This window comes from Sebastes umbrosus, chromosome 6, assembly GCF_015220745.1.
Source record: "Sebastes umbrosus isolate fSebUmb1 chromosome 6, fSebUmb1.pri, whole genome shotgun sequence".
Classification (NCBI taxonomy): Eukaryota; Metazoa; Chordata; class Actinopteri; order Perciformes; family Sebastidae; genus Sebastes; species Sebastes umbrosus.
In genome coordinates this window covers 22,309,015-22,324,169 of record NC_051274.1, presented here as the reverse complement: position 1 = coordinate 22,324,169, position 15,155 = coordinate 22,309,015, and the positions used below count along the sequence as shown (strand labels likewise).

At 44.8% G+C, this 15,155-nt stretch overlaps 1 protein-coding gene across 3 annotated transcripts in view; it reads left to right on the top strand.

The window, feature by feature from the left end:
• The window catches only part of rarga (retinoic acid receptor gamma a), a 44,640-nt gene that overhangs the window by 15,059 nt on the left and 14,426 nt on the right, over positions 1-15,155 (top strand). The window contains exon 1 of one of the 3 annotated variants that reach the window (XM_037772095.1): positions 10,846-11,448. The exons of the other annotated variants lie outside the window; for them this stretch is intronic. Within the exon in view, the coding sequence (XP_037628023.1) occupies positions 11,304-11,448 (145 nt within the window). The 5' untranslated portion in view covers positions 10,846-11,303. Of the gene's footprint in view, positions 1-10,845; positions 11,449-15,155 lie in introns of those variants that run through there. 3 annotated transcript variants of the gene reach the window in all.

Here is a 15,155-nt window from a genome sequence, read left to right as displayed (position 1 = left end):
CCTCCCTCTCACATTTCAACTCTAACTAAATATGTGGTCCATACCTTCAGTTTAGTCAAGTCTCATTATACAATTTGGACGTGCACTGGAAAGATGAAAATACGGCTCTTTAAATTGCACTTCATTATGTGTAATTTTGTGGAAATGGAAAACCTTAGGGTCTGTTTGTGATATAGGATGAGTGGTATATAAAAAAGGAAAATCCCAGAAAGAAACCATGAAGAAAAAATCCACTTTCATCAATACAATGATTACTCTGCTCCTGTGGTTTCCGTATAGATTCTAGTAGATGGTGTGGTTGTGACCACAAACTGTAGCTCTGGCTTCACTGGTGTGTGTGTGTTTGTATAAGTGTGTGTGTGTGTGTCTCCGTGTGTGTATCTAGACCTCTCACAGAGCTTTTGTGAGGCAGGCAACCCACAAGTCTGCAATTAGAGACAAAACAGCATTCTTTCAGTGTGAGGTGATGAGTGCTCTTGAGCATCAACAAATATTTGACAATGAGCACAATTGCAATTGAAAGACTCATCTGACTGTTCAGAGTACCACACACCGGTTTGTAGGAAGAAAGGTGAGCTGAAGGCTGAAGATTCAAACAAGCAGACGTACGCTCCAGTGGTGTCAGACTTGTAGTTTCAGACCTGACCACAGGGGGCACTGTTGTATGCTGATGCACTTAAATGGGATGGTAGCACAGAGCACAAAGAGGAGATTGTTGGCAATCCAAAGTGTTTTTCTGCCGTGGAAAAACTAGCCAGATTACACACACACACGCTGCCGACATACATTGCTCATTGTTCAAAACACCTGCTAGATTTAAAAGTCAGTTTTTTTAAATCAGCATCAGGATTCTGGGTCAGGGAGTATCCTCTTAAAAAAAAAAGCATTCGGAGGATGTGAGTGTGAGAGAGGGAGAGAGAACATGAGGAGTGCTTTCGTTGGGGTTAGGGCATGAGGTAAAGGTAAAGCAGGAGTTATTTGAAATCTTATCTGGGTGTAGTGCTAAAGGGGGCGGCAGGTGGTGGTGGGTGGTAGGTGGTGGAGGGGCTATAATGGGTGTGTGGTGGCAACAGCTGAGTGCAGAGCCCCCCTGCCTGTGTGTGCAGTCCCCCTCTCTCCCCTACCACAGCATGCCTGAGCACCTCTCCAGCCTTTCAGCCGTCAATCACTACCTCACCCCCCCCCTCCTCCCTTCCTCCTCGCCGCTGCTGCCCACCTAATCCTCAAGGTATTTTCACAGAACCAGAGCGAGAGAGAGAGAGAGAGAGAGCACCTGGGGGTAATGTCCTAGTGTGGTGGAATCCAAGAACACGCCCTGCTAGGAAAACACACAGATACACACATGCAAACACACTACCAGAGACACTCTTCCCACTCTCTCTCTCTCTCTCTCTCTGTGTGTCTCTCTCTCTCGCTCTCACACACACAGAGCACTTCTTTCATCTAAAAACTAGAAACATACCCCTGACGCAGAGTGAAATCCCACCGCACTGACAGATGGATTCCTTTTTGGTTTTCTACACTGGCATGAGTTAAAGCAAAAACAAGTATCAAAGCACTAACAGACGCAGGCAACCACATGCACTGGGGCCCTCATACATGACTGCTTGTACTGACACATCCACGCTGGCAGTCGTATCGCTCACAAGGGTTAAGGACTGCAGTTATTCAGTTTAAGCTCTGTGTCATAGCTTCAACGAGGCCCGGGGGGTCAAAGATTAAGTCGGGATCATAGTGGCAATTAGTGTTGACTCAGCTTTATGTGTGTGGATTGACTTTTTTTTTTTTTTTTTTAGTTCTGCCTCTTTATTAGCTGATCAAATCAGTGTCAGTATTGGTCTAATTTTATATACTGTGAATATTAGGATCAACATTATTATGATTTTTTTCCCTCAGATTCTCTAAACAGCAACAAATTAAAGGGCAAGTCCATCAGTGTTCTGTTTGTTTTTTTTTATTTTCAAATGGAAACGCGCACTCAGCTGTTGCAAAATGCAGTGACGTAGGTTACAAAAGTAATTAAGTAATCAATAAGGTTATGAATAATGTGAACGTCGGCACTAGCTGAGCCAACGTTAGCTGTGTTAAGTTTGGAAATAACTGATTCAGATTTTTTGAAGTGGGGTTGTATGTATACTCCCGCATTCTGCGAGGTAAAATGACTTACATGCTTTATGAATTGAGTCTGGTGATAGATTGTTTGTGTTATTGTGTGACTTTAAGATTCAAACTAACATGGCGTCCACACAGCAGTACATTGCTTAGCTTCCGTGCTGGTACTCCTGTCTGCTTCTCCAAACTGGGAGCGTGCCGACCACCATCTAAGTTACTGTATGTGACGTTAATACACTGACTATAAGGCTGTCTATATACTGTACATATTGTAGCGTCATCATGCAGAAACCTACGTCAGGTTACATGGGGAACATTTTCTAGAAGGGCTTGTGAAAAATAGCATTTTGACAATAAAACATACATACTTTGAGCAAAATTTGAATGTTGTTGTTATAGAAAACTACTGTGAAGCTACAGGATGATAAAACCTCAAAAAACAAAAAGAATAATAAACCCGCCCTTTAAACAATTTGTGTCATTTTTACCCAATTAATTACCTTAAAATAGATATATCAAGAGCTGTGACTAATGAGTAGTCTTCTGTCCATAACTGTTTACTCTATAAAATATAATTAGTGAAACATGCAAGATCCCAGAGCCCAAGTAATGTCCTTGAAGTTTTTGTTTTTTATTTGATTGACTTATCAGTTACAGACTAATTGTTTCAGCACTAGACATGCCTACTGCTCCTTTGTACTAAAGCTCATTCAATAATACTTACTCAGTATCAGTTTAGGTTTCGTCCAGTGAGTGGAAAATTATCAGCTGTTATTATCGGCTATTAAAACATCCCTTTTGGTGTATCCCTTCACAAGGAATGTTACAAGTCATTTTACTGACAGCAGTCTCTCTTAAACATTAGCAGGGAAGACAAAAGGCCTTGGTTTGGACATTCCCCAGGCCCTGTTTTTCTTCTCCTTCTACTTCTTCTCAGGAGTTGGCTCAACAGGCCTGTTCATTGTTGTCAGGGCTGTCTGCAGGCCAGACTGAGAAAATACCTTCCACTTAAAGGGAGTAGCACCGTGGCTGTTTCTCTGTGTGTATGTGTGTGTTTGTGTGTGCAGTAAATAGCGCCGCATTCTTCAGTGCTCCGTGCGTAATTGTTGTTAGAAAAGGTAGCCCGGGTGACACTTACCTTTTTGTTGGGCGTGCGTGCGTGCTGCGCCGACAGGTCGGAGCACCTCCCACGGCGGCGCTGTGTTTTGGCACCAGAGTGTCTTTGGAAATACCTGTTTTGCACAGAGGTGGGAAGAGACAGGAGAGGGGAGGGATGGCTGTGTTTGCACATGTAGAGATAGTAGGCTTTTCTTTATTCTTAATGCATAGTGGACCCAGAAAACCCTTCTATTCAACGTTCAATTCTTGTGTGGACGAGGTTCACTGACCATGTGGGTGTGCTGCAAGACTCCCATCCTTACCACCCATATCTTATAAAGGCGTTTGTTCATCCATGAGAGGGTCTGACGGCTCTCTGTGCAGCGTGTAGCAGAGGCCGTTATCAGTTGATCCCTGTCATTATGGGAGCCCTTCAAACAAACAGTTGGAAGCCCATTAAGGCCACTTACTATGTGATAACATCGCCACTGAGCCCTGAAACACCTCTATAAGCTTTCACCAATCAGGGCCGGAGCCCTGGCCCCAAAGCCAGCCACAGGGATGTTTTGAAAAGCTAGTAGGTCATTTCCTTCAGCCCACATGGCTCGGACCAAAATCTGCAAACCCTCTGCTGCTGGGCTCGGACTGGACTCCATTCAGGTCGTAATTTTGGGCTTTATGTTGAGTGTTGTAACCTCATGAGAGGCTCAGCTGTGTGAACGTTTTCAGCTGCATCACAGTGACATTAAAAGCATTGTATTAATAGAAAGGAATGAATAGCGGGTTGGAACTTGTGTAAAAGCTGCCTGAGTCAGCTCAGTTGTGCCTCCGGTGGAGACAAAGGGAACTGCTGTTTATGTAAAGTGTGGTGTGTTGGGCCTGGATTTATACGCCACACATGCACAAACATTAGCATACTGGCAGCCAAGCATATATGCATGCATCCGTGTGTGTGTGTGCGTGCAGACATTAAGTCAGACAGACTGTGAAAAGGACCAAAATGTTCCAGCAGAAACGAATATCCTCATGCAGAGTGACATAATTAAAAACACTCATTGCATTCTTAAACACACATACACACACACACACACACCCACACACACACAAGGAGGTCATGTTGGCTTAGGGAGCTAGGGGAGTTGCGTAAAGGAGCCATTTTGGTGGGAAATGTGGTACGAGAGGGAACATTAAAGCGAACCTTTAAATGGAGGAGAGGGACAGCAGGGAAAGATGTCGACTAGCGGAGTGAAGCCGTCTCCACTGGATGCGGAGCACAAACAGCACATTGTACCGCTTTATTTATTTTCATAAAGGTTGAAGTGCTGGGTTTCAGCCCAGCCTTGATGGAAGACATACTGTAGGTGGTGCCTCACTGTGAAGGTTCAGATTTTGCATAACATGCATGCTTATGTGTGCATACTATATATTTGATTAAAGTGAAGGAGGAAGACGAAAATGAGCTATGTATGGATATGAAAATGATGAGCTCAGCACTGATACCCCTCACTTCCCTATAGACGCAGACACTCCCATCTCTATTTTTTCTTTTTTGCTCTTTACAAACTGTGATGTCACCTCTCTCTTTTTTAAAACTGTGAAAGGACCTCAGAGACACCTGAGAGTTCAATTTTCTGTTTTGCTCTTGACCTCTGTCAATTTCGGTGTCATTTACTGATCTCTGTTAGATTTATTGAAGGGGCAGGCAAAAAAATGGCCTGAGCCTGGGGTAGAAACAATATAAATGAGGATTTCAAAGAATTTCAGAAAAACGTCAGGAATGAGAGATATATTTGACAATGATAGTAGTGTTTTATGTGGCTTATAATCATTTAAAAGACTGAAATAGAGCAGTGAAAGGGATCTGTAGTGATGTATGAGGTATATTTAGATTTTGCATGATCACCTGCCAATATTGTATTTCTTTCTTAACAAGAATAGCATTTGTCATGTCAGCCCGTTCTCATTTCCAGAGCATAAATTACTGACGCTTTGTCACGCTCATCAGCGTGTGATACCAACACACGTGTATGAGACGCACCGGGCTTTCCATTATCAGAGAAAGTCATCCGGGAGTGTGGTGATGTAGTTTAAAGAATGAAAAAACACATATAGGGTCGTTCATGTCCCGTGTTCACAACATTAAGTCACATTTTCATTTCACATACGTATTCATTTTAAGCCCAATCATGTTGTTTTTTCCTAAACCTAACTAATTGGTTTTGTCGCCTAATTCTAAGCAAGTGTTTTTGTTTAATTCCCCAACGTTAACCTCATGTTTACTGCGACCGAAAAGTGACGCTGAGGGGTCTAACAAAGCCTCAGTGTATGATGAGTTGGGATGAGCCTTTATCCAAACCAAACAAGAAATCAACTCTGGATCATTTCAGTGTAAAAGAAAATGTTTGTATATGTTAAATACAAATATAATCTCTATCCAGCAACTGTTTTGAATTCTCAAATCATGTCTAAGAGTACTACATCAAATTATGAAGCACCCACGATATCAATGTTAGCGGTGTTTAAATGTTTGACCCCGGCGTTCACCGTTACGACTGTCAAAACTTAATCAGAAAAAAAAAAGCGTCATTATAGAGCCATCTGCTCGCTGGCATCTCTGCTCCTGTCACCGTGATCTACATAGCTAATTAGCAATGCTAGGACTGCACCATTTGTGTGTGCTTGTGTGTGATGACAGCACGTATAGCGCTGTTTGGCCGTGTCCTTGATCTATCAGTGAGACTTTAATAAACAGCCCTGCATCGTCTGACATCCCTGCTTTCATCTCCCCTGGCAACTGCTAGCCTCGAGATGACAGCTCTCCGAGGCGCTCCTCTTCTTTTTGGAAATCGATTCCCCTCACATTGCTCTTTTTTTATTTTTCAACCATTGCTGGCTGTGATTCAATAGATGTGGAGGGAAATGGACAGAAAGGCCCACTTTGTTTTTTCCAGTCAGTTTAAAGCACCCACTGAAGGAGTTTTTGTGAAACTGAGTGGAATATCTGCTCCTCCGATGAGATCCACCTAAAGCCTGTCGGCTTATGCACTCTTGAATTCCCTTGCTCTTTTCTCTCTTTCTCCTCAGCCTTCACCTTGGATTTCCTCTCGTTATCCCTCTGCGCAAAGTAGGAGCCAATTTGCCCTAAGTGCTGGAAACTTTCTGAAACTTTGTGTATTAAGTGTGTTCGTGTGTGTGTGTGTGTGTGTGTGTGTTCTTGCATGTGCCTGCATGCCTGCGTGTGTGGAAAGTCAGCAAAGGTTGCTGGTAAGGGAGAGGCCACAGTACTGTACTACAGCTCTGACACGATGACAGATGAAGATAAAGAGGCTACTATTAAAAATGGGAGGGGGCTGTTTTCAGATGGGCCTTTGTGGGGCACGTGCAAGATGAAGAGCGCGCAATGGCGAGAAAAAGAGGGATGGGCCCTGAGAAGGCGTGGGAGGGCACACAGGCGCAGGGCGGGCCTATGAGAACAAGGCGGGGGGTTTCGTATTTTTGGCCACACAACTAAAAGATCTTTTTTCCCCCCCACAAAACACGAGTAGCGAAATGTCATGACAGTGCAGATACAGGGAGAGAGGAGTGAAAAAGACTTTGCTGAAAGATGGCCAAGACTGATAGCGCTCTGAAAAGTAGCTCTGTTAGGCTTTCGGTGGGACCAGCATGTGAACAGAGGCATACATGGCCGCCGCTGGGCTCCCTCATAATTGTCGTGGGGATCGACGCTGAGGCGGAGAGTTGGTTTGTGTGGTTGATTTGAGTATTGATGGATTAATATAGAGTTGGGGTAGGACTAGACAAGGATGCTGCTTCTTCTACTTCCGTTTCAGACATGAAATATTAATTTATATTGCTTATTGAAAGTCTATTTTATATGTTTGCCGTTATTTTTATTTATTTGTTTTAGTTTTTTACATACACATTTCTTTTTAAATATTCGAAATATAAAGTATATACAATTTGATTCATGCGTCACCTTTCCGACATCCCTCCTCAGTGACCAGCCCGTTTTCATTCCCAGGGCGTCAAATGCCGAGGCTTTGTCACGGCCGTCGGCGTGTAATACCGCCACACAAAGCACCCTTTAGCACCAGTATGAGACGCACCAGGCTTTCCATTAACTACAATGTAAACCCATCCGCGGCAACCATAAACGCATAGAGAAAGTGCTGTGGTGACGTAGTTTAAAGAGCGAAAAGAGACACACAAGGCAGGTGAGAGGGGTGGTGGTTGGGCCCAACAAACACAAGACTTTCATCCAGGAGATGATGGTGTTTGTGTCCCGTGTGTTGAGTTTTACTTTCACGTTACAATCAGCTGTTCGTTTGTGTCCCATGTTCACAACGATCAGTTTCATTTTCACTGTTTTGAAACCTATCTATAGTGGTTTTGTTTCCTAAAATAAAGTGACGCCAAAGAGCGTGACAAGCGGCAGTATGTGACGAGTTGGGATGAGAACATGTTGCAGTGACACATCCGGTAACTTCCAGCGATATATTGTGAGGGAGTGAAGTCGATGAGTGGATAAGATTACATGTCTTGTCAGAGCTGAGCATGTGTTAAACCTGCGGCTGGTGGAGCAGTTGATGGATGTGATGAGTAAGAACGCTAGGACTGCCCTCAATGAGTCCATAAATGACAAGAATGGAAAATATTTTTAGTTTGTTTTTTTTGTAGGTCCTTCATTAAGCTACTTTATTTAAAAAAAAAAACAACCTATGTTTTGATCTCAGTTTGTGTTTCTGAGTGTGTGTCTGAGTAACCTGAATCTGGCTGCAGTGGGAGGGCGCTCTGAACTGGTGTTCAGTGTCTCTATCATCACCGGCAATCTGTTTCAGCACGTCCACACGCTGCACACATGTTCACATCAGCAATGAAAAAGCTCCACATTCCTTTCAAAATCACCGTGCTGCGTTTAGCACAAACACGCCGCCTTTTATTGCCTCACACACCACCGTGTTGTTGACGGCCCGGCTGGAACCTGAATGACTGTATACAGAGGAAGTGGCAACAATGTGCTGTATACGTCTTATCTGTAATCGGCATCAGAGTGTCAGACAGTAGTAAAGCCTGATTTTCTTGGGCTCAAACTGGCCCACGTGGAGCTATAAGCAGTCTGGGACCAGCTGACTGAGCACCTTCCCCGTCTAGTGTAGACATAAAGAGATGAAACATCATATCACATGAGAAACATTTAAATATTTTGATATATGTGTAGAAGTGCAATTAAACGTGATTGAACGCAGCAGTCACACAGAATCACCAGTGAGTTGGCAGCCACTGAAAATGAAACATTTCCAAAACCAGAAACAAAAGCAGAGAGCTTTGTCAAATAAAACAAATCATGCAGTCAGGAAAAAAATGGCCATAGGGAAGTTGATGAAATGGGGAGAGTATTTGCAGAAACAGAGAGAAAGAAGGGGGGGTTATTGAGGAGAGGGATGGAGAGACTTGTGAGCCAGAGAGAAGGAGGGAGGGCAGGATAAGTTTGGGGGGAAAGTTAGTGGCCCAGTGGGGGTTTCTTCTAGAGTTCAACCTCTCTGGCTGGGGAAGGAAGGGGAGGAGGGAGGGGAGGCAGGGACCGGGGCCTGGGTCAGCAGCAGTATGGAGTATGTGTAGATTAGATGTCTAAACTCACTCCGCAAACCCTCTGAAGCACTGGAAGACTCTCAGCTCACAGCGCCGTGTGTGCCAAAGAGTGGAGAACCCGGGGTTAGTGGTCTGAATTACAGTCTCAAACACAGTAAAAACGAAATGTCAAAACCAGCGGAGTCGGATAAGGTCCATAAATCTCCTGAAAAACAAAAGGGGTTTCAAAGTGTGAGCACATGATATTATAAATCGATCGGTTTGCAGAGCAGCCCTGGCAAACAGCGCTGATGTTACAAAGAACATCAGGGGGATTCGCCAGTTTTTTAAGTTTCCAGGATGCTGTTTGAAACTAGCAGTGAGAAAAAAAACAACCCACAGGAAACAGACGAAAGACGAGTGTGAGAAGAATGCTTGTGGATCATAAAAATGTGACTCGTGGCAGTGATGATTTAATCTGAAATGCATCCAGATCGGGAATGATTGTGTAAATGGGTGGAGTGGTAGAAAAAAAGACTCAGTATTAACAACAAACTGTTAGCAGGGGCATCTTTTGATAGATAACAGTTTGTCATCCAGACTCACTGTTCTGTTCCTGCTGTCATAAAGCTTCCCCTTTATGACCTGACAGCTGTATGAAGAAACACATAAAAACTACTGATGTTGTTTACTGTTTGATGCAACAAAAGAGCTGTTAAATGTGTGACTCAGTGTGTATCGACCCTCTGCATATGTGTGTATGTGTATGACCGCTTGCCAGCTTAACAAAATAAACAAGAGATCTCAACTGGAGGGGAAAAGCTTTAAGGTCAATAAACATTTTAATTGAAATCATTCAAAATGGCCCGAAAATGTGAAAGCATGGTTTCTTTCACGAGACAGGAAAAAGAGTGAAGTGTGAGACAGACGAGGAGGAGGGAGGAGGGCACTGTGTGTTTATGGAGAGCGTAGCCAGCAGCACAGATTGACAGGAAATGTTGTCTTTTTTGCCTGCTGGGCCATACCACTTGTACTGGTCTGACAGGGGGGGAGATGAATGTATAGGGTGCACAGACTAAAGTCATTGTATTATCATATATCTCCCATTGTATCAAGCTGTTTGCTTTAGCCCATGCCAGAGTCTATCTGTCTGCTGAGGAGCAGTTAGGAACAGTGACAGGCTTTTTTATTGACCGCAGACCGCCTATTGATTTCCTTTGATTTACCATCACTGTGAGGCTCTGCTATGTTATAAATTGAATTATTCGAGCCATACACAGAACAGCCTGTGTTAAAGAAAAGGCTAAATGTAGGCTAAATTCAGGTGTCACATTAAAATCCATTACATCTGCATCCTTGCATCTCTTCGCAACGGTTGCTCAGAGATAAATCACAAACAAGGTCAAGAGAACCTGTGAGAAGTGTGTCCAGCACATGGTGTGTTTGTATATTGGGGGGTATTTGTCTGTGTAAATGCACTGCGGGGATTGAGCAAGGCGGCCCTCATTCATCACTGTTAAAGCACTTCCAGAGAGGGAGAGACTGCCCATCCTCTGTTCCCTCAAACAGACCGAGAGAGAGACAGAGAGAGGAGGGAGGGATTTACCCTGGCATCTGGTTTCTGGGTTCAACCACAGCACAATGTTCTTTCTCTCTCTCTCTCCTTCTCACACACACATACTCACCCGGCCAGTGGCTGGACTTTAATATGGTTATGATTAGAGACGGGGGCTCAGAGGAGGGAGGGGAGGGGGGCTCATATTTACTGCAAGGGGGAATTGTGGGGGGGGAGGTGCGATGGAAGAAACGGGGACCAGATCTGAATGGGACACGATGGGGAGGGGTGTTTGTTTGCATTCTGGGCTGAAATATGAAACACAAAAGCAGCACAGACAAAAAAAGTAAAAGAAGAATGGGAATAGAGTTTTGTCCTCTAACCAGATCAGTTCTTCCTCCAGTGCAGGCTCTGCTGGCCGGCCCCCTCTACCTCCTCCTCCTCGTCCTCCTCCTCCTCCTGGGTCCCTCTCTCTAGCCCTCCCTCTCTGGCATTCTCTCTCTCTCTCCACCCCCTCTCAGAGCGTCATGCCGAGGCAGTTGGTTCGCTCCGCCGTGTCTGGGGCTCAGCAAGAGCTGTGAGAGGCTGTTATTTAGGTCTGTTACAGCAGACAGGGAGCAGCTCACCCAAGGGCAGGGGGAGAGAGGAGAGAGTCAGAGTCACGCTCAGCTCAGCTCAGCTCAGCCCAGCCAGGCAGGAACCAGATCTGCATTCCAGCTGAGAGGGGAAAGAGGGGAAACTCCAGCATCGGCAGGAAAGATCAGCAGCAGAGAGAGAGAGTGTGACATCAGAGAGATAAGTGAAGGCAGGGAGGGGAAGGTAGCAGATCCAGCTAGCTGTTGCTGCTGTGTGTTGTTGTCACTGCCCCAGCGAGTGACGTGAGCGGTGGTGGAAACGGGGCAGGACGCAGGCAGGCAGGCAGGACTGAAGGCTCGTAGTGATTTTTTGCCGAGGGCGGGGGGTGGGTGCCATGTTCGACTGTATGGAGGCTCTGGGAATGGGCCCCCGTCAGCTCTATGATGTCACCAGCCGCGGTGCATGCATGCTGCGGAAGGCGAGCCCCTTCTTTGCGGGGCTGGACCCCTTCGCTTGGACGGGCAGTGCCAGCATTCAGTGTAAGTGGCATCCTGTTTGGATTTCTTGTATGACACAATCATGTCTGTCTGTCTCTCTGCCTCTCTATCACACACACACAAACACACACTCTCCCTCTCTCTCTCTCTCTCTCTCTTATTGCTGGCTTGCTTACCCCTCAGGGCTCGACCAAAGGGGGCTGCTGTCAGGGGCTACAGAGCAGCACAGGAAAAGACTGGGACAAACAGTCTGTCTCCTCTCCCCCCCTCACAGCCCACAGCCAGTTTGAGCTGCTCAGCCATCTGAAAGAAACTCTCTGCTATGATATGATATGCAATGTGTGTGTGTGTGTGTGTGTGTTTATGTGTGTGTACTTGTGGGTTTGAGCCCATGGAGTCAAGTTTCAGTGACAATGTGTAGCCACCTGAGGTTTGACCTTGCCAGGTGCTGTACACTAAGAACAAAACTATGCCCAGATGAAAGAAAGAGGAAAAGAGTTGGTGTGTGACAGGAAGAGAAAAAACACTGACACTTCGGATACACAAACCGGTTTAGTTCATCTTTCTTTCTTAACACCGGGTTTGTTTCCGGCTGTATTTCTCGTGAAAAGGCTATTGACTAATATCCTGTTTAATATTACAGATGTTCAAAGTTTTGCGTAGTTTTTGCCTCATAGGTCAGAGGTTTGTTTATGCTTCTGGTTACAAGCATAAGATGGATAATGATATTCCTCTGGAGCTATGAATTAATAAGTAGATGAATTATTGAATGGATAAATGAATAAATTAGAAATGTAGAATGCAGGCACGGTCTGAAAAAAAAGCTGAAGGATAATCTGGCCAGCTTTCTTTTTCTTCCTCTGTCACACACTCTCATTTTTCCTCCTCTCTGCTTCCGCCTCTGACTCTAACAACAGGCCTGTCTCTGGACAGACAAAACTGGGGTCCATTTCCATACACTTCCAGGGGGCCGCTGCTGCTGTGAGAGAGAGCGTGTGAGAGTGGAAAAGGAGTGGGGGTGTGTGTGTGTGTATGCATGGTATGGTGGGAGAAGTGTGGAGGGAGCCAAGGCAGATATGACAGTGGAAAAACAATTAGGAAAACAAGAAGAGATAGAGCAGCGGGATAACTCTGGACTTGTTTTTGGGAAGCTTTTTGAATTTGGTTGTATTTTTCTGTTTGTTCATCCTCCTGCTTTTTGTTCCTTTTTACTGCCTCTTGGGGGGGGGGGGTTGGTCATCTGTCTTCATTAATCGTGAAGACACCAGCGTTTCAGTGGCTGTCATGCACACTGGCTGAGCTTTAATGAAGACAGATGCCCTGTCAGTGGAGGCCGAGGCCAGGGGGGACTCCAGCCAGCCCAGCCTGCTCTGCTTAGCTAGGGGAGCCCTGATGATAACAAGATGAGATTTGTTTATTTAATCAATCAGGCCTCTATGGCCTCTCCGTTTAAACCCATTCACACACATTTGAAAATCAGGATTCCAGAGGTACATTTTTTTTCTTCTTTGGGGCTCTTTGTTCCAGAAAATCAAAGAGATAAAAAAAAACAGTCCTCAGAAAGCTGCCCCGAGGGTGAGGGAGCTAGCAGAGCAGAGCAAAGTGGAGGCCGGTGTGGTGTACTGTTTCAAGCCCTCTGTGCCCAATAACCTTTGTAAACAAGGCAGCCCTATCCCCACACGAGGAGCCATAATGCCTCTCTTTGCTGAAGCGGTTGCCCCTCATTGTCCTCATCAATGAGGCTGATGAATTGATGTTTGAGTCTGATATCTCATTAAGCCAGCCCAGCTGCACAACAGAGGGACCTGTCTGGCCTCTAATGCCACGCTCACACAAGCACCCACTCTCTGCACTGCAAAATAACCACCGCCGGGGGTTTGTAAAGGGAGTCACCTGACCCTGGCATGATACACAACAATGAATTACTGTGTTTTTTAAAAAGTGTGGAAAAATGTGCGCTCTGAGGTGAATTTCCTGAAAACACGTGTGTCGTTAGGAAACCTTGAAATGATCCGTGTTTCTTTGAGAATCTGTGGAAAATGCAATAAAACGTGTGTCCCCCTAAATCTTACCCAAAATGAGTACATCCTATTGTCTTGGCAGTAAATCTCCTGCGGTGATAAGTGTCACCGTTGTTGGCCGTTAGACAGTCAGAGGACTTAAAAGTGTGTGGTCAGTTTTCCTGTTTTTTTGTCCACCAGTGGGAGACCTCAATGTCAGAGGTTAGTGAGAGGCTACGGCCTGGCCAATGTCAGATCTTACACCATGTGTGGCGGCCTTGTCAGCTCGCTGAAAAGGACTCCCTTTCAACCAGCTTGGCTTGTGTAATGCTCTTAAGTGCCTTATACCACTGGAGCTGGTACTACATCTGAGCTGCCCCTGCGCGTAAGGATAATGGACACTGATTTAGTCATACGTCAATGAGAACCGAATTAGTCAACTGTCAGGGAAGCCATTTCAGAGAGCCTATGCAGACCGATCCCCTCTCTGTCAATGTTCATTTGCTTAGAAGAATGGGGCAATTACGCTTAGCGGCTCTCCAGGGTCAGAAGAAGGGGAAGTGTGTTTTTCTCGCCCAAACACACTCGTCCTAGCTCGATCTTTCTGAACACTGTTTGGATATTAATTGTGATGCTTGCGAGCGATACATGCAAGAGAGTGATGTGGCAGTGACAGATTGCTCCATCGCCATGTGTGCAATCACACACCCACGCACGCACACACATACATGGGCACACACGCCTCTTTGTTTTCCCTTAATGTGCTGTTCAAATGTGAATTGAGGAGCTAATTGAAATGGGGGTATATCTCGGCAGCAATGGCAGAGAAATAAGAGCTTCCTGTGACCGCTGGCACATTCTGGCCCCCGATCATTTTCTCCCTGATGGAAGTCCGCAGTTATTTCATTATAATTACAAAAGATTCAATTAAAAGATTAGAATGCCTGAGGGGGCAGGACTGGGAATAGATAGTGGTATCTTGGGTAGGGGGGTGGTGTGTGTGTGTGTGTGTGTGAGAGAGTGTGTGTGTGTGTGAGAGAGAGCGAGTGAAGGAGACTTATAGCACCACGGTTGCAGCTCTAATGAGGACTTGTCAGTGCTGTTATATATACATAAACCTTGTTGATCCTTTCACGATAATGTCAAATGAATGTGCTGAAGTTAAAAGGCTTAAGTAGTCAGCTGGTCCAAGGTCACTGAGTCGTAATTGATATGACCGAGGGAAAGGCCTTCACTTGTCTCTGAAACAATTATTCCAATGCAGCTAAATGAGCTGTTTGAAGCAGAAAATCAGTTCAAAGTGGAAAGTACAAAACACTGAAGCATGAGAGAAACCTTTTTTCTGCTCTGTAACACCAAACTGTAATCGAAAAAGCACCTAATTTTAGTGTGCAGTTAGTAGATAAAGAGCCCATATTTCACTAAGCTGCTCTCGAGGGAAAGGCACATTACTATGTATGTATAAGTATGTACATGTAAGTGTGTGTGTGTGTGTGCATAAGCTGATATATGTGTGTGTGTGTGTATACTGTGTGTATTTCTTAATAAGACTTTATTTTGAAGTAGCTCAGGTAGCTGCAAAAGTCTTTTTTTGCATTGTACTCTGAAATGACAATAAATTGAATCTGAAACTATAATATCAGATATAATTTAAGTTAATTCTAATAGGACTGGGCGATATATCAATATTATATTGATATTATGATATGAGGCTAGGTATTGTCTTAGATTTTGGATATAGTAATATGG